This window comes from Elephas maximus, chromosome 4 (genome assembly GCF_024166365.1).
Source record: "Elephas maximus indicus isolate mEleMax1 chromosome 4, mEleMax1 primary haplotype, whole genome shotgun sequence".
NCBI classification, from domain to species: Eukaryota; Metazoa; Chordata; class Mammalia; order Proboscidea; family Elephantidae; genus Elephas; species Elephas maximus.
Window position 1 is genome coordinate 110061739 of NC_064822.1, and position 18816 is coordinate 110080554.

The 18816-nt window shown below is 52.5% G+C and overlaps 2 protein-coding genes across 4 annotated transcripts in view; one reads left to right on the forward strand and one right to left on the reverse strand.

Moving 5' to 3' along the window:
- Nucleotides 1–3662, forward strand: part of PDE1B (phosphodiesterase 1B) — a 28679-nt gene extending 25017 nt beyond the window's left edge. For all 3 annotated transcript variants that reach the window (XM_049883359.1, XM_049883360.1, XM_049883361.1), the window contains 4 exons: nt 273–381; nt 876–1006; nt 1713–1838; nt 2370–3662. In XM_049883359.1, coding sequence (XP_049739316.1) covers nt 273–381; nt 876–1006; nt 1713–1819 — 347 coding nt within the window. In that variant the 3' untranslated portion in view covers nt 1820–1838; nt 2370–3662. The remainder of the gene's footprint in view (nt 1–272; nt 382–875; nt 1007–1712; nt 1839–2369) is intronic.
- Nucleotides 3663–3766: 104 nt separating this feature from the next.
- Nucleotides 3767–13714, reverse strand: PPP1R1A (protein phosphatase 1 regulatory inhibitor subunit 1A). The gene is made up of 7 exons (XM_049883362.1): nt 13480–13714; nt 9171–9231; nt 8101–8138; nt 7709–7772; nt 6441–6596; nt 5477–5556; nt 3767–4894 (listed from the first exon to the last, which is right to left on the reverse strand). The coding sequence occupies exons 1-7, from the start codon at nt 13561–13563 to the stop codon at nt 4889–4891; spliced, it is 489 nt and encodes a 162-aa protein (XP_049739319.1). The 5' UTR covers nt 13564–13714; the 3' UTR covers nt 3767–4888.
- Between the last annotated feature and the right edge of the window lie 5102 nt (nt 13715–18816).

Sequence of the window (18816 nt, forward strand, 5' to 3'; positions counted from 1 at the left end):
AGGATTGCCCCAAGTCCTCATGCACCAAAACCATTCTATCAAGCCAAACCTGTGCTGGAGCATGGGGTCCTGGGGGTAGAGGTTGGGGGATTAAAGCTGAGTTCTCTGGGGTCACAAAGACATTTTAAAGCCTGTCCCCAATGGGAGAATACCAGCCCCAGGTTACACCTCTCCACCCGGTTTTACATGCAGCTAGGGTCACGACCATGCTAGCTGTAACTTCTTCTCAGCCCTCGGGTAAGAGACCTCCACTGTGGCTTCCTTCACTGTAGGTTTCATTGACTTCATTGTGGAGCCCACATTCTCTGTGCTCACTGATGTGGCAGAGAAGAGTGTGCAGCCCCTGGCAGATGAGGACTCCAAGTCTAAAAACCAGCCCAGGTGAGAGTGGCTGGGGTGGCCAGGTCTCCTGGTTCTGGGAGAGGCAAGTTTAGCTCACAGAGAGAAATGACTCACAGGGAGGAGGTTCATCCATGACAGGGGTAGTGGAAGAGCAGGCAACTCCAAACTTAGGAGTCCCTCTGCTGCTTGTCACACAGGATGGGACCAGAAGGGTGTAGCCTGCACCTGTGTTTCCCTTCACCCATCCTTCCATTTTTGTCTATTCCTTTAGCTCCATCTTTATTGCCTTTCTACTAACCTTGTTTTTATTATCCTTTTACCAGGAGGGAAGGTGTGGAGATGGAGGGGAGAAACTGGGGGGAGAAGGACAAGATCTTGGGGTGTACCTAGTAGAGGGAAAAGAGGGTGACGACTAGGCTCCATAAGCCTGCTCCTGGTCTTCCATCCTCTCCCTTCCCCTCTGAGGGCTATGAAGGTGGTTCTGCAGTGGGCTGGGCCTCACTTCCGGAGGTGTGGGGGGTTCCTGATTCTAGCTTCCAGTGGCGCCAGCCTTCTCTGGATGTGGAAGTGGGAGAGCCCAATCCTGACGTGGTCAGCTTCCGCTCCACTTGGACCAAGCACATTCAGGAGAACAAGCAAAAATGGAAGGAACGGGCAGCAAGTGGTGGGTACCATTGTGGGTGGTGTGAGATCTTGGAGGCGGGTACTAATGGAGCAAGAGCAGATCCATTTTCCTTAAGCCTCTGGAACAACCCGTTTGAGTCCTAGAGTGGGGAATGGAGCTGATCAGACTAAAGATAGATCACAGGAAAGACTGGCGGAGTTGCCTGGACTGTTCTAGAATGGGGTTTGGAGAGAGGATAACTCATTGCCACCAAGTCAATTACAACTCATGTGACCCTGTAGGATGGAGTTGAACTGCCCTATAGGGTTCCCAAGACTAAAATCTTTATGGAAAGAGATTGCCACATCTTTCCCCTGTGGAGTGGCGGGTAGGTTCCAACTGCCAACCTTTTGGTTAGCAGCCAAGTGCTTAACCATTGTGCCACTGGGGCTCTTTGGAGAGAGGATAGGGACAGCCATATTCTACAACTCAAGGGACCTCATGTACACTGTGGTCTATGTGAATGGTGTCCCTCTAGATTTGGGCAACTTGGTGGTCCTAGATGGGAAATCTTTTTCCCAGAGGTTAAGGACTGTGAGTTTTAGCAAGGCTGGAGAGGCTCTCCTCAAGTGGGGAAAGGCTGAGTGGAGCTCAGCTTGAAGGCAAGGAGATGGTTGAGAATCCCTTACTTTTCTCCACATACTTCTTGGGTTCTGAGGAAAATACTTCTTGGTCTGGCCCCAACTTCCTTCATGCCCCTCTGCAGGCATCACCAACCAGATGTCCATTGATGAGCCGTCCCCATGTGAGGAGGAGGAGGCCCTGTCCTCCCCTGTGGAAGATGAACACAATCAGAATGGGAATCTGGACTAGCCCTGGTGGGGTGGCCCAGGTGAGCATGTCATGGTGAAGGGAGGAGGTGGGGAGAGTCTTGAGAGCTGAGTGCCCAACATGGTCTCCTTAAAGGGTCACTTCTGGGGTCCAGTGGATGTGAGGTCTCTCTCCTTTCTAGGCAGGAAAGTAGAGGAAGTGAAGACCCAGAGCTGAACCTAGGCATGAGTGGGAAGTAGGGAAGTCCTCCCACCCTCTCCTGCCTCACAGTCCCTGCAGGAAGAAAGGAGTAGCTTCTTAGAACGATAGCAGAATAGGATGAGGCCTAAGCAAGACTACAGCCAGACTGTACAGCATGTTGGTGGGAGTTAGGAAAAAGGAACCTGCCCAGGGCAGAAGGCCCAGTGAGGTCAGCTGAGCATGACTTGGATTTCAGCCCCTCTCACATCCCTGGCTGGGCACTCTTCTGCAGGGCATTTTTCACACAACTGTACATGGGACTGAGTGGGGATCCAGCCGGACTTAGAGAAGGTAGGTCAGATTGGAGAGAAAAGCAAAGAGTAGAGCACTGAGGTGTCTCTATCTTTCCCAGGTCCTCATTAAGTCTAAAGTCATCAGCACCATCCATCGGGACCGGCTCCCCCATCTGCTCCAAGGGATTCCAGAGGTCGTGGAACAGATAACCCACCTGAAGGCCAAATGCCAGAGATTGTGGGGTTGGGGGAAGGGCACCTCCCCACCTGATACCCATTAGGGCGCACTTTAATCTCCCGGCAGCAAGACTGGGGAACTTCAGGCTCCCAGTGGTCACTGTGCCCATCCCCCTTCCTCTGGACTCCCCCTTGGTCAATTGTCTGGCTGGGAGGGGGAGCTTCCTAGAGGTTTCCCAGGGCCTGGGGGGAGGGTCAGAGTTGCCAGCCCCCCTGGCCCTCCCCCTTCCTTTTTGCCTCCAAGTTTCTAAGCAATACATTTTGGGGGTTCCCTCAGCCCCCCACCCCAGATCTTAGCTGGCAGGTCTGGGTCCCCCTTCTCCCCTGGGACAGGCTGGAATAGAACAGAAAGCTGGGGGTTTTCAGAGCTCTTACATGTGGGGAGGGGAGTGGGCTCCTTCAGGGCATGGTACCTTTCTGGGGCCTAGGAATGGGGGACAACCACTTTACCCCAGACCTGCACTGCTTCAGCCCTGTCCCCAGCCCAACGCTCTGCAATCTTCCCTCTCTCCTATTCTGAAAATAGAGACTGGGGAAGAGAGGAGCCATTGGGACCAGGGGCTGAGGGGAGTCCTTCTCCGGGTTCCTTAAGAGCTTGGGACTGGTCTGAGTCCCTGGGACTTGTCACCTGCCCTGGCTGAGTCCTGAGCTCTTTGCCTCCTTCCTCTCCCTACCAGGGCTGGGTGGCTCCTATCCGACCAATGTCTGTAAAGTGCTTTGAGGTCTTCCCAGCAAAGCACCTTCAGGATGCATCTTATGAGCACAGGCAGGAGACCAGCTGGTTTGGGGTCAAGGGTGCAGTGGGGAGGGTGAGGTATAATCCAGTAATTCGGGGTTGCTAACAGAGAGGGTCCCTCTTCTCCTCCAGCCCCTTGAACTGGCCCAGAAGCAGGCACCAAGAGGCCCCTCCTCTGGGACAAATGGGGAGTGGCTGGTGGAAGGCTGATGGGGGAGGGGCTCAGGGCTGTTGCTGTCTTGTCCTCTGAATGGAGCCTAGCCAGGTCCACTGCCCCTTCTTCTCCTCAGGTTCCTCCTCACCCCCACCTTGCCCCAGGAAAGGCCCAAATCCAGGTGATTGCCCTCCTCCTTTCTTGTAAATACCAACCACACATTTGTACAGTGGGCCCTGTTTGTGTGATGTCCATATCCATGATCCCTGACATTTGTCCCTCCCACCCCACCCCAAGTGGGGCAGAGACGCATGTGACTCACCCCTGCCCTTGGTCTCCCAGACCCCTGCTATAGCCAGAGATCAATAAAGAAGGGAGACCTGGCCTGACTGTGTGTAGTATTCACTGGGGTGAAAGTTCACCCAGCGCCTTCATATATGTGCTCTGTTTAAAGCTTGGTAACACCTGGTGAGGTATGCTCCCTGTGATATAGGTGGACAAGCTGAAGCCCAGAGGGATGAGGTCTTGCCCAAGGTCACACAGTAGGTGCCCGGCAGAAGGACCTTACACTTCGGAGGCTCTGCTTTTTTTCCTCTACCTCATCGCTTCTTCAGTGGTCTTGCCTTTCCTCTTCCATTAAACCCAGGCTTTCACCCCTAAGAAGTGTCCACTTCTCCCCTCCACCATCTGGAAAAATCAAAAGCAGCGGGCAGGAGAGGCTGGCTGTGGGGTCTGTGGAAGTTTTAAGTTTTCCTCGGTGTCTAGGACAAGGTGGAGCAATGACCTCTTTAACAGCTACTCTGTTCTCAATCCATTTTTGCTAATAGTGTGAGCTTTTGGGTTGGAATAAGGGGAGGTGGTCTCCTCATAGCTGGAGGAGGGAACACATCCCAAAGCTTGAGAATCCAAAACTAAGGCAGCGGCAGCTCTAGAGAACAAGCAAAGAGGCATCTGCACGACACAACCTCCCCCTCTTCCCTTGGACCAAGCGCCAGGGTGCAATTCTCGGTTTTGTCCAGCAGATGGCACCCACAGCACAGTCACAGCTAGAGAGGGCACAGGCCTTAAAGGGCGCCAAGTATTCCAGCAGCAAGCAGCGCTGCGAGATGGCCATATCTCTTCCTCAATAAATAAATGGGAACCTGGGGCCACCTGTCTTTTAACACCATGAAAGTCAGTCCTCCCACCTATCTGACCCCTATCTCTCTCCCCAGCAAGTACAGGCAGGCTTAGAGAACTCCCTCCTCAAGATCTGGCCCCATGCTTCCCTATTTCCTGCTTCCTAGAAGCAGCTGGGCAGGAGGGTGGGGACCTGTAGAGAGAGTGGTAAAACGGTGCGGGGAGATAGGATTCTTCAAATCGGGAAAGAAGGCAAGTGCCAAGGACCTAACACCAAATTTATCACATTTTAAAAACAAGAAATTTTCCCCAAAAGTGAAGAAATAAGAAACAAATCCAGTGTCCATGCCTTCCCAAACTGTAGTCTTGATTCCAGGATACCTCCTTCACTCTCAGACCTGTTGTGTGGGAAGGGGACAGAAAGAGAAGGTGAGCAAGAGGCCAGAGGGTTTGGGAGGATCATCTTGTTCTTTCCCCTACTGGTCTGGCCAACCATCCCATTCATCAAGCATCTAACTGCTGGGAAGGTTGTTCTGATGTCTGATGTATGTCTCTGTCCCCTTGTCCAATCTCTGCAGGGGGAGTCAGGACAGTAAAATCAAAACTCAGGAGGTTATTTCATCAATGTCTCCACCTCCAGATAGGGCCACTGCTCACCCAGCCTGGGCAGGTGAGGAACCCCCTTTGGGTTCCAAATGCCCTTTATCAAAAAAACCCTTGGCCTGCTTTCATCATCCATTCCAGGAGCCTGAAGTCCTGCACAAAATCTAACCTCACTCCCTCCTGCTGCAGCTTAATCTCATTTCGCATTGTTTGCCCGTCAGAGGCAAGGTTAGTTAGTCCTCTTACCATATAGAATAACTTCAGCGACAGAAGCTGGTCCTTTGTTCTCCTTTTCCCATACTCCAAATACTAGCCCCCCTGCTCCATCCACACAGCCTTCTCTCCTATAGACCAGGCAGACTACCCTGGGGTCTTACCAAGTTGGTTCCCTGGGAATCCTCTGTGCTGGGTTCCTCACTGGCCCTCTCCTGAGTCTTAGGGATGGCTCCTGTAGGCTCTAAGGAGGGAAAGCGGGTAGGGGAGGGAGAGCAGCATTCAGGGAGGCCTTGTAGAGAGGGGGCTGTTTCTGCTCACCTCGTGCTATACCCTAATGACCCTGAGAGAGGCCCAAGACCAAGCTGGGTGCAATGGGGCAAGACTAACTGGGTTCTCTGATTACAATTACTACTATAGGTTCACCAATTTTTTTTTTTTCATTTGGGTACAAATACTATGTGTGGCTACTGACATGAACTGATAGGCTATTTATTGTCTTTATCCCACTTAGTTGGACCATTCATTTGCTTGCAGAAATACTCATGTGTTTGATTACAGGGTACTCTGTGGCAGGTATTATGTAATATATGGTATATGCACTCTATCACTTTCCTAAAGTCAAGAAAATTCTGCATTCTGAAATACATCGGGATAAGGGACTGTGGACATGTATTACCACCACCACCGCCAGCTTCCATTTATTGCATACTTTCTTTGTGTCAGGTGCTGGGCTAAGAACCAATCTCATGTAATTTTCACAAACAGCCTAATGAAATAGGCACCATCACTACCATTGTATACACTGAGGTTAAGTAAGTTGCTCCAGGTTGCTTGGCTGGTAAAGTGGCAGAGCCAGGATTTTAGCCTATGAGTGTTGTTTTCATTATAGTGGGCTCCCCCAATACAGCTACAATAGGGAGCCCTGAAGTTCAAGTCAGGGGGAACCGTGTTCTTTTGTAAGGACAAGGGAAGAGACACAGATACATGCAAATATACCCATATTCTCAACATAGTTTCTGGACACTATTAGACTTCTCCCAGGCTCCAAACCCCACAATGGATGAGGCCTGCCTCCTCCTCGGCTGGGGAATGGGATGCCTGGGTCCCTCCCCAGCCTGAACATACTTGGTGCTGTCCCAGAGGTGCTCAGCCTTGACTCTGCTTCTGTGCCTGTGATCCCAGGTGGGCAGGACTCCTGAGGCCCTGTGCTCTCTGCAGCTCCCTCAGGCTCCTCTCCCTGCTGCTGTTGCCCCAGGTGATGTTCAACCATCATCTGCAGCTCTGGGGACAGAGAAAGGGAGGAAGTATTGACCATGACTGCCAGAATCAGCCCTGTGGATCCCCAAATTCAATAGCCCACTAAAGGGTCATCACACATTGCCAGGTGTTTGATTGACTTTCCCATCTTCTGAGATCTGAAAAGGGGAAGGCATTAGCTAGGCAATAAAGAGGGACTAAAGCTAGACTGGAGATACTGGATGTTGCAAACAGCTAACATGCTCTGGTGCTCACCAAAAAATTGGAGGTTCACATCCACTCAGAGGTGCCTCGGAAGAAAGGCCTGGTGATCTATTTCTGAAAAATCAGCCATTGAAAACCCTATGGAGCACAGTTCTACCCTGACACACATGGGGTTGCCAAGACTCAGAGTCGATTTGAGGGCAACTAGTAATTGGTAAAGCTAAACCATAAAAATATTTTTTTCAAAGGAAACAGAGAGGTAGGGGAAGGGCCTATAAGAGCAAAAGATTATCTTAACTTGCTGGCATACATGGTGTCCCTTGGGGGTAGGAGCAGAGACTCAGTTTAGGTTCAAGAAAGATTTGAGTATTTTCTATATGTTGGGGTCTGTGCTTGCTGAGTTCACACACATTATTTATTTTATTGTGCTTTAGATGAAGGTTCACAGAACAAGCTACCTTCTCATTAAATAGTTAGTACACATATTGTTTTATGACATTGGTTAACAACCTCACGACATGTCAGCATTCTCCCTTCTCAACCTTGGGTTCCCTATTACCAGCTTTCCTGTCCCCTCCTGCCTTCTAGTCCTTGACCCGGGGCTGGTGTGTCCCTTTAGTCTTGTTTTGTTTTATGGGCCTGTCCAATCTTTGGCTATCATACGCATTATTTGATTTAACTGCCACAGTGAAGTAGTACTCAGGGCTCAGTAGGTTAAGCAATTTCTCCAAGGCCACACAGCTAGTTGGAGGCAGAGTTGGAATTTAAGTCCCAGTTTGTCTAGCAACAGCTTCACTCTAACAAGAGGCAGATTTAATGACCTCCCAAGGATTTCTTCTAAAGGAGTCATCAGGTCTCTTCCCCAGCCTCAGACATAAAAAAAAAATCAGACATAGCCGGGGGGAAAACGGGATGGAAAGGGTCTTCCAAACCTTTCATTGTGGGTGTGGTCCTTGTCACCTTCTTCCGCTGCCGTGGAGACATTGACAAAGTGGACTGTGAAGAACAAAGAGTACAGGTGGGTGCCAACCCTTCTCCCTGTCCCCCTCTGCCTTGCCTGAATTTGGATTGGAGACTGGGGTAGGTGTGGGTTTCAGAAAATGGGGGAAGAAAACTCCTGCTTTCCCAGACAACAATGGTGATCAAAGAGACGGGATGTGGGGCTGCGTGGGAAGGCACATGTGAATATCCACTCATGCATATTTGGGGGATGCAGAAAAGAGGGAGTCAAAAGGTCCCACAGAAGGGAAGAGAGGTAGGAGGATGATCTCCTAATGAATCTGTGGGTTTTCTGGGCTGGGCTAAGTTGGAAAGGCTGGCTCACCTTGAGAAGTGGGTTGGGGATCCGGTCTTCATCTATCTCTGAGGAGAACAGGGAATGAAGAAGGTTGTGAGGCCAAGAAATCCTGAAGAGTCCCCACAGCCCGGATTTCCCAAGGGAAGGAGACTCTGCAGTCACTTTTCCTGATCTGGTGCCTTCCATTCCGACCCCAGGAGTTTGGCCTTGATGGCTGCCCCAGACCTCTTTTCCTTCCAGCTCCCCTCCAGCTCTGCAGCTGGCTTTAACCAGTTGCATCTGGTCCTGACCTTGACTCTGGGGCTGTGGTCAATCTGGGTCTCCATCCTTGTTTCAGACCTGGAGGTCCGTGGAGACAGGATTTGTGGTGCTTCTGCTCTTTTCCTCCCTCTGAAGTATCTGTATCTTTTTCTCCTTCCAACCAATACCCCAACCCCAGATCCAGAATAGAACCCTGAATAGGAGGGAACGCTGGGCAGAGAACAGCAAATGTATCCTCTGCAGGGTCCAGGATGATAACGATCATTTTGGTACTCGGAGGAAAGCTGGAGATCCAGGCATCCTGAACTCCAGTCTATCTTATCAGCCTGAGCATCCCTCTTCCATTCAAGCTTGCGTGATGTTCTCTGAGACCTTGTTCTCTTCCCAGACCTAGTGACCAGAATCCCAGCTGCTCCCTGAGCTGTTTCTAACCTTCCCCTTCCTCTCTGGGGGCCATGAAGATAGCTGATAAAGGCGGTCTCTCCCCTTCACAGCTGTCACTGCCTCTGGGGGGTGGGGGCAGCAGCATCTCAGTTGCTGGAGAAAACTCAAAGGCTGTTGCCGCAGCAACCAGCACACCTTTGACCACCCCAGTTCCTGGGGGGCTTTGGAACCAGGTGGTCTCCCTCCCCTTTCTAGCATTGTTCTGTCTTTCCAAAAGCAAAAGAAATCCTTCTGCTAATCGAGTCAGGATTAGCCTCTTCTTCTGCCTCCAGGATTGAGGTTTCGGACTCCTCAGATCTGCCCTTCTTTTATCTAGCACCCACCTTCTCTCACTGGGACCCAGCTGTCTGTAGGAGCCCCCACTCCCTTCAGGGACCTATCCTTTGGGTTACCTGGGGAGGACTGGTCACTGGTCAGCACGAGGGTGGCAGGGGTGGGGCGGCGCCTCCGAATCTGGAGGAAGGAGGGAGGGAGGGGGAAGAGGTCAAATGCATACGGAAGCATCTCAGTCACTATCGTGGAGCCCCACCCAGTACCACTCAGCAGCATAATCCAGGCCAGCCCACTGGACACACCTCAAAAAAATGCCCATATTACACTGGACCCACTGTTCAGGGCGGGCATCCTTGGGTCCATCCCTCTCCTGTGGGGAGAGTTCCTCCAGAGGACACAGAAGTTCACCCCCACTCCCTGCATCTACCCCTCGATCCCCTGTTCTGTCCCTCCCTCTCCTCCTGGTCCTGGCCCCAGCTCCCCATCTCAGCAGCTGTATCTACTCTAATGCATCGATCTCTGGCCTGCTGTCCTTCCGTCCATTCCGGATCAATGGTCAGAAATAACCTGAGAGGGCAGAGGTCTCCCTCCATTGCCCAGACCGCTCCCCAAACAGACATTAACCGTTTGTGGACCAGCACCTGCAGAGAGTACCCCTCAATCCCCACGCAGCCCGGGAGGACAGCAGAGAGAATCATTGACCCCAGCCCGTGCCCCTCACCTCCTGGTGTCCTCCCTATCCTTGGACCTGCTGCCTTTCTTGTTTATCAGGAAATAGCATCTGGGGGAATCCCTGTCGTGGTAAATACACTATGAGGAGGAATCCTGGGCAGGACCTTGGTCAAAGTCTAAAGCTCAGTGGAAAAATCTTATCCTGGACTCCCCGTCCCATTCAAGAAATTAACATATAAGAGCAGATTGGCTGCTGTTCTTTTGCCATGCTGCCAATAAAGTTTATTGCTGTTGAAGTCAGTCCAAGGACTCTTGGGACACCTAGTTTTTTTACTTTCTCTGAAGGCGTAAAAAAAAAAAAAACCTAAATCCGTTGCCATCGAGTCAATTCTGACTCACAGTGACCCTATAGGACAGAGTATAACTGCCCCATAGAGTTTCCAAGGAGCGCCTGGTGGATCTGAACTGCCAACCCTTTGGTTAGCAGCTGTAGCACTTAGCCACTAAGCCACCAGAGTTTGAAGACTTTAAAAAAAAAAAAAAAACCCACTGCCGTTGAGTCGATTCCGACTCATAGCGACCTCATAGGACAGAGCAGAACTGCCCCATAGAGTTTCCAAGGAGCGCCTGGTGGATTCGAACTGCCAACCTCTTGGTTAGCAGCCGTAGCACTTAACCACTACGCCATTGAAGACTTTTAGAGGATTGGAAATGAGGGGATGGAAGAGGCTGGGGCCCCTGCAGCTCTCTCTAGGGCAGCAGTAGGGGAGGGAAGGATAATGGGGCTGGAAAAGGGGCTAAAATTACCCAGGGCTGAGAGAAGTAGGGTGAGGACACTGAATGATCAAATCCTCATCTTTGAGTCTCCATTATTTAGTATCATCACTGCTGGGTGGGAGGAAGCCAGACACCTGCCCTTCTCTATGCCTAGAAAGTGGGTATCAGCTACATCAAGGGTCGGGTGGGGGGCTAATGTTAGTCTGAGAGGGGAACTCTCCCGAAAGAAGAAACAGAATGCCTTGAATTGGAGTATGTGGGGGTCAGGCATCTCTTTCCCAGAATCCTGTAGCATCTGTTTTCAGTGACATTTCAAGGTCCCTGGCAGTACCAGTCCTCTCTCTCTCTCTGTGCAAGTATGTGTGTGTGTACACATGTATTGCACGAACATTGGCTGTGAGTTCGTCTCTAGCTATTCCTGATGCAAATGGGCTGGATGCTGGCACGTGGACATGTTTCATGTATGTGGGGTGGGGGTCATCCTTTTACTAGGAGAGGACCCCTCCTCTCTATTGCCTTCCTACCTGGTGGGGGGGCAGGGGGACTGTGGAAGAGGCAGGCAGAGAGTGGGGTTGGGATGAGTGGGTTGGTTGAGATAATATCTTTGTTGGGAGCCTCTGAAAGAGACTGCAAGTGTGACAGACAGGGTGTTGGAAGAAGACAGTAGGGCTCTGTGATTGTGGACAGGTCCCCTTCCTCAACCTATTTCCTTGCCTTGAGAAGATTTTTACCTACTCAAAAGTCCCTGAGAATTGTGATGTTCTCAGCAGGAGGGAGTAAAGTCAAACTTCTTGAAGCATATCCCAGCATCTGAGCCACTGGGATGCTAGTAGATGGTCTCGTTTTCTCACACCTATCCCGAATCCTGGCTTTCAAGGACACCTGATACTTTCACCTCTGATTTATTTCCAAATCAGTCATGCCAAGGATATGATAGCTGTGGGCACCTCTCCACCCCCGCCGCTCTGCCATATAACTCAGAGTTTCCAAACACTTCCACCCTCCCATCTTGGCCTGAGCCCCTGTCACTGCCAAACCTGGAGATTTCTGCCTACACACTTGGTAACACAGCAGGAGGGGCTGACATTAGACTGTAGGTAGAATTTCACACCTAGGAGATGCAGATTTCTGAAGATTAGAGAAAAGCAGTCCTAAGTCCCAGCCACATTTCTCCTTCTGGCTCCTTAGCACTGCTTCATGCTCCTTCTCTGTCCCACAGATCCCTCAATCAGCTGGCCAGCCCCTTCCTCTCCCAACACACATCGACAGCTGCGTCCCCAAACACCAAACAGATGCAGGTGTCAGCCACGAGACCTGTCTGTGCCAGTGGGAAGCAGTTCTGCTTGGAGCCTCACCCCAACCCCCAGAGCCCACACTCCTGGGCCCTTTTTCCTGGGTCTGAGGTTATCCAGTTATTTGGAGTTCTTCGGTGCGCAAATGGTTAAGTGCTCTACACCTAACCAAAAGGTTGGCAGTTCAAACCCACCCAGAGGCAACCTGCTTCCAAAAGGTCAGAGCTTTGAGAACTCTGTGGAGTATGGTTCTGTTCTATACATGTAGGGTCACCATGAGTCAGAACTGACTCTGTGGTAATGGGAGGTTATGTTAGCTAGTCTCCTGCCTCCAGGCATAAGAGCCTTTCCAAGGGAACCCTCCCCCTGCCATTGTCTCTCCATCCCCACTCCCCACCCCCAGGAGGTTTTCGAGGTCTCACCACAATCCCTCCTGCCGTCACACCTTAGAGACCTAGAGATGTGGCTCACCTAGGCCAGGGAGAGAGGATGGAGACACAGGCACCTGACCCCCAGTGCCACTCTGGTAACCCAAAGTTATAGAGGGAGTGTGTACCTACCCTCTCCCTGCACATCCAGACCTTACTCTACCAAACAGCTGGAACAACAAAAAGAACACTCTCTCCAGCCCATTCCAGCAGGTCAGAGTTTCTTCAGGTGGGGAGGCCCAACCTGACAGCTGGTTGGGGGAGACAGAGAACTGACCTTGTGGGAAATGCTTTAGGAATGGGGATGTCTTGGCAAATGGATAGAGAATACAAAAAGAGATGGAGCAATGAGCAAATATTTGGCCAACAGGCAGTAGTAATGACCACGGGTGGTCACCCGCTCCACACACATGCTCACTTTCACTGAGACACACACTCGCTCACACTCTGATACACTGCCGCCTCTGCCAGGCCGCTCAGAGCTAAAAATAGGCCAGGCCAGGAGGCTGGGCCAGGGCCGTGGACTCCCACCCTTTGAGCCAAGCCCGGCACAGTGCTGCTCGCTTGAATATTGCTTAGCTTGGACCCCAGGCCCTAGGAAGCCTCTTCTTCTGGTCTCTCAGCCTCACTTTCTCCATTCCACCCCTAATCTCCACCCCAAAGGGCAGGAGTTGGGAATACGGAGCCGGGTGTCCAGACTCGATCACCCCCTTCCCAAAGCCCCAGCCCTTTCAATTTTCCTCAGTCCCTTTTCTTGTTACCACTCTCTGGAGCCTCGCCAAGGTGCGCCCCTGTTAGGGAGGGGACAGGGAGAGCTGTTTCTTCTCTTCCAACTCGTACAGCACCAGGCTCCATCCATTACTTACCCCTCTCCTGCACTGCTGCTTGTACCCCTCAGCGCCCCCACCCGAGCTCATAAACTCTGGCGGGGCTTTACTGGGTGGAGAATGCAAGATTAGCGAAGGGGGGAGGGGTCGTGTCCTCAGGCCGGCCCTCTCCCCAGCGCTGGGGAGGACGACTCTGGCGGGGACAGGCATGGAGTGGAGGCGCTCATCCTTCTGTCGGTTTCGAAGAAGCCCAGATGGAGGATGTTGCTCCGATGGTGGGGGAGGGGATGGAGGACCACCAAACTGAGCCCGTTCTCCCTCAAAGGGACGCACTGCTAAGGGAGGATTGGGCAGCGATCCTGGGTCCCCCCAGTCCAGGGGTCCCCCGTCCTTAGCTAGCAGAGTCCTCTGCCGCCCCGCCTTGCTCCTCACCTGCTCTGCCGCCTCGGGGTCAAGGTGCGGCTCCAGGAGCGGGACCGTGAACTGGATCTTCCGGGGGCTGTTGTCTTCCTCCATGGCTGGGGCGGCGGCCTCTGGGCCGGCGCTGCGGCTGGAGGGAAGTCGGCAGGACTCGGGGCTGGGGCGGGCGCGCTCCCTCTCCGCTTCGCTCCGGCCCCGGCCCCAGCCCGGCGCGCTCGGCTCCCTGCTCGGCGCTCCGGGCTCCCGGCTCCGGGGACTCTGCGGCCGCTGATTGGCTCCGCACCCGCCCCTCCCGACCCCCCTCTCCCTCCCCCAGCCCGGAACCTTAACCCCGTCGTGGCTGCGCCGGCGGCCGCGGGGGTCACAGTCCTGCGGGCACGCGAGCCGGGGCGTGGCCGAGTCCAAGTCGTAGTGGACTGCAGGTGCGGTAACCGTACCCAGGTATCCTCGGAGTTCTGGGCAGGGAGTGTGGGAGGGGAGCGGCTACGAAGAACTTCTTCAAGCTAGGGCTGATACAGGGGCTAGGAGGGTGGAGGAGGGGCGCTGTGGAGGGAGGGAGGGAGGGGGGAGGGAGGGTGGCGGCAAACGCGAGAGGAAGATTTCGTTTATCATCTTAAAGGAGTTTTTCTCTTAAAGAAAAGAAGGAAAGGGGATTTAGTCATGCAGCAGGAAAGATTACGGTTAGACATGGAAAGGAACTTTCCCTTAAGAGGATAACAGAGCGGAGGTGAAAACTTGGCGGGAAGATGCAGGCTGTGAGCACCGCCTCTGTGCACTCAGCGGCAGGGAGGTGGACCTGAAGATCTCGACAGTCCGCAGAGGCCGGAGCGTCTGTCTTGAAATGCAGAGCGGGCGGAGGGCTGGGAGAGAGGATCGTCTGGGACTCGGCGGAACGAGCAATGGGAGTGGGGAGCCAATAATGCTTGTGAAATAGGTTTCTCTTTCTGCTTGCTAAATTACGGGGATCCTGAAGTAGGTGAAAGGCCCGCAGGGGGAGAATGCTCTGGGGTGGAGAGGGACACTCCCTTGGCCGGTGGCTTGTTTACAGATGGTGTTGGTTTCTAATTCCACTATAGGCAGAATAATGAAAAAGATCTGTTGTAACTGAAGAGATGCAGGTTAGACAATGTGAAGAACTTGTTTGGTGTGGGCACCAACGTGTCAATCAATATTAGCAAGTGAGGGAGATAGAAGGATATTCATAGGAGCTGGTGGGCATCGTGCCAGGGACTGGGGAGCACTGGGCAGAGGGAGGGGAGGTGCTGGGGTGCTGGGGAGGGGCAGGGTTTGATGCATCTGGTGGGAGGAGAGAAGGGGGAAAAGGGCTGGGGTGGGGAGAACGAGGGACTGGGAGTGCTGAGGATGGGGCAGAGGCCAGGAGATGTTTCTTTAGCATCTGGCAAGTTCCATATAGATTTATGCCTAGTTCCCTGGGGACTCTGTGATCATTCTCATCCTCTCCTCTAAGAGGTCAGCCTCAACACTCAGTTGCCTCCTCTCCTGGGCAGTTCTTCCCTGGCCTGGATTTCACATGGCCCCTTCCCCTCTTACCTCCCAAAATAACCTCCCCTGCCCTCCCCCATCAGCCATATCTCTTTACACCTGTCAGGCCCAGCTCAGTTTTCTCAGGGCGAGGCTGGGGACATAGGGACCCAGTGGGCCCTGAAGGCTCTGGTCAGCTGGAGCTCGATTTGCCCTTTGACTGGTCCTTATTTTCCTGTTATTGGGACTCCAGGAATGACCACCTGTGCCCAGCCTGCACCTGCAATACCTCTTTGCTCTCTCTTTAGTGTAGCAGGGCCACTCCCTCTCAGCCCTCTCCCCCTCCCCCCCAGCAGAAGTGACAGTGGAGGGAGAGGGTGTGAAGGCACTGAAGTAGAGAGAATAAGAGTAGGGTGGGGGACACAGGGCCCATTGGGGCCCAGTTGCTTGATCTGGCGTCCTCTCCACTCGCTCTCCTTCCCAACCACATGCATACAGAACAGGGTCCAGAGTATCCTCCAAATAGATGATTCTTACATCCGTGTCTCTGGAGCCTCAGGGTCCCTTCGCTGAGACTTGATTTCCTAATTTGTAAAATGAGTAGAATAATCCCTACTTCATAGGGTTGAGTACTATGAGGTAAGATACCTGTCTTGTACAAGGCCCTCAATTAATTGATAGCTGCTGTTATTATTGTCTTGTTACCTCCTAGCAGGACAGCAGCATTAGGACTCTCATAAAAAGACTACCCTCCATCCCATTCCAGCTCTCCAATTTGCCTAGGCCTCCTTCATATGGCCCTTTCCCCTCAAAAATTAGTATGGTCATGGAAATTCCTCCCCAAGTCTCACCCATCCCCATGCGGCCTTCTCAGACCCCTTCCTCCCCAAAGCTACAGGTAAAGAGAGGGGCCAAGGGAGCTCACGCTCTGGAGAGATGGCTGATGAGAGGCTTCCCAGGAAGAGGGGTCCTGGGAGCAGCTGGTGCTGGGGTGGAGGCAGAGGAGGAGAAAGCAGGGAGAGGGAAGAGCGACAGCCTCCTGGTATTGGCTGCTGGAGAGGAGGCTGGGGGCAGGTGGGAGTAGCACTGTGGGTAGTAGAGAGGTGGAGTGTGGCTGGGTGCAGCCTTGGGTGCTGGTGTCTCCATGTGAACTGGAACGGGTCTGTGGGTGAAGGTGTGTGTATGTTGTTTTGACCTTTACGCCCAGACCTGGGTCGGGGGCTGTACGTGCTTATAGGCTTGTGGGTGTAAGAAGGCGTGGGCTGCTCATTGTGACGGGGCTGGGGAGGTGCAGAGGGCCCCAGGCCTGCTCTTGGAACGCTTTCTAGAATGAGCAAGAGTTAGAGGCTGTCCTGTGGCATGCGTGTTTGTGCGTGTGTTAGGTGTGCTCGTGTGCGTGCGTGCGCGAGAGCTCCTGGTCCTGCTGCAGTCACAGCCTGGCTAGAGGAGCAGCAGCTGTTCTACATAGGTGCACTTCTGGGTCCATGAAATATTTAAGGTGGCAGGAATGTGACTTGGTGATGCAGTCACTTAACAGCTCCCGTCCTCCCTTGCTGTCCGCTGGCCTCTGTGTTAATGGGGCTGCCCTTTGTTGCTCTCAGCACTTTCTGCCTTTATTTGTCTACTCTCCTCACCCCCGCTGGCCTCCCGGTGCATTAATTCCTGGATCCTGACAACCACCCAGGAGGAAGGGGGGGAGGTATTTGTATCTTTATCTTACTTTTCAAGGGTAGGGTGGTGGAGAGAGGTAATGCTCCATTGGATGGACCACCTGGGCTCCACTGGGACTCCATTCAGGTCAGACGTCAATTCCTTCTCTGTCACCAACTCTCTGGATGACTCTGAAGCAGTCACTTTCCTCACTGGGCTCAGTTTTCTCATCTGTAAAATGAGGGAAACAGAGACTGTGTTCTAACACTCTGTCATTCTGAGTTCCTTGTGCTCCAGCCACGCAGCCAGGAAGTCTCAGAACCAGAGTTAGAAGCCAGGAGTCAGGGACCTTATCTTTATCTTTGCATTTCCCCCACCTGGCAGTGGCTTCTTGAATGCAGGATGCAAGCACATGTCCTCTCACACACAGCTCTGGGGTAAGGCCAGAGGCTGATTTTGTACACCCAAAGGAGAAACGACCCCATCTAAGTGATCCCCCTGGGAAGCTATATGCTCAAATCAGTGATGCTGCAGTTTCCCAAACATTTCTGGAAGCTCTTTTGGAATCCTCTCAGAGCTTGTGGCATATGATTTAAAGTCCTCACTGGGGAGGAGTAAGTCTTTCTCCTTTGGGGTGACTTTGCTCTTTTGGAAATGATTGAGAGTCCTGCCTTGAGAAGGAGGAGGGAGGTCAGGCTTTGTCTGGAACGGAGGAGCAGTGCCTGTGGGGTGAGAAAACCCACCCAGAAGGCCTCTCTGCAAGAGGAGTTTCCCCAGCTGCTTGTGAGCCCCAGCGGCAGCACTGGAGTAGATATGTCCTGTCTCAGGGAAGGATTTGGAAGGCCCACCCTCCCCCAACTGTGTAAATCCTGGTTTGCCTGCGAAAGAGCCGTCATTACAATCCTGCCAGGCTTGGGTGCGCATCTCCCTGCAGCTGCACTCTTGGGAATGGGGCCAGAGCTGGTGATTCAAGCAGAGGGGATGCTCGTTTCCAAAGTGCTTTGCCTCTTCTCGAACCACAAACGGACAGAGGTGGAAGAGACTTAGAGATCAGCTAACTCAACCCCCTTGAGCTAGAGAGGGGAAACTGAGGCCAGGAGAGAGAAAGCAGCTGTCCCAAGGACTGGAACCCAGGCCAGTGCTTTTCCCAATAAACCAGTCTTAGTGTCTATGGCAGGGTGATGCTGAACCTGAAGTTGAGGCATGGATCAGATGACCTCTTGAGATACTTTTTTTTAAAATAATTTTTATTGTGCTTTAAGTGAAAGTTTACAAATCAAGTCACTCTCACACAAAAACCCATATACACCTTGCTACACACTCCCAATGAGACAGCCTGCCCTCTCCCTGCTCTCTCTCTCTTTTTGTGTCCATTTTGCCAGCTTCTAACCCCCTCCACCCTCTCATCTCCCCTCCAGGCAGGAGATGCCAACACAGTCTCAAGTGTCCACCTGATCCAAGAAGATCACTCCTCACCAGCATCGCTCTCCAACCCATCGTCTAGTCCAATCCATGTCTGAAGAGTTGGCTTCGGGAATGGTTCCTGTCCTGGGCCAACAGAAGGTCTGGGGGCCATGACCACCGGGGTCGTTCTAGTCTCAGTCAGACCATTAAGTCTGGTCTTATTGGGGTCTGCATCCCACTGCTCTCCTGCTCCCTCAGGGGTTCTCTGTTGTGTTCCCTGTCAGGGCTGTCATGGGTTGTAGCCGGGCACCATCTAGTTCTTCTGGTCTCAGGATGATGTAGTCTCTGGTTCATGTGGCCCTTTCTGTCTCTTGGGCTCGTAATCGCCTTATGTCCTTGCTGTTCTTCATTTTCCTTTGATCCAGGTGGGTTGAGACCAATTGATGCTGCTTGCTAGCGTTTAAGACCCCAGACGCCACTCTTCAAAGTGGGATGCAGAATGTCTTCTTAACAGACTTTATTATGCCAATTGACTTAGATGTCCCCTGAAACTATGGTCCCCAGACCCCTGCCCCTGCTACACTGGCCTTCGAAGCATTCAGTTTATTCAGGAAACTTCTTTGCTTTTGGTTTAGTCCAATTGTGCTGACCTCCCCTGTATTGTGTGCTGTCTTTCCCTTCACCTAAAGTAGTTCTTATCTACTATCTAATTAGTGAATGCCCCTCTCCCGCCCTCCCTCCCCCGTCTCGTAAGTACGAAAGAATGTTTTCTTCTCAGTTTAAACTATTTCTCAAGTTCTTATAATAGTGGTC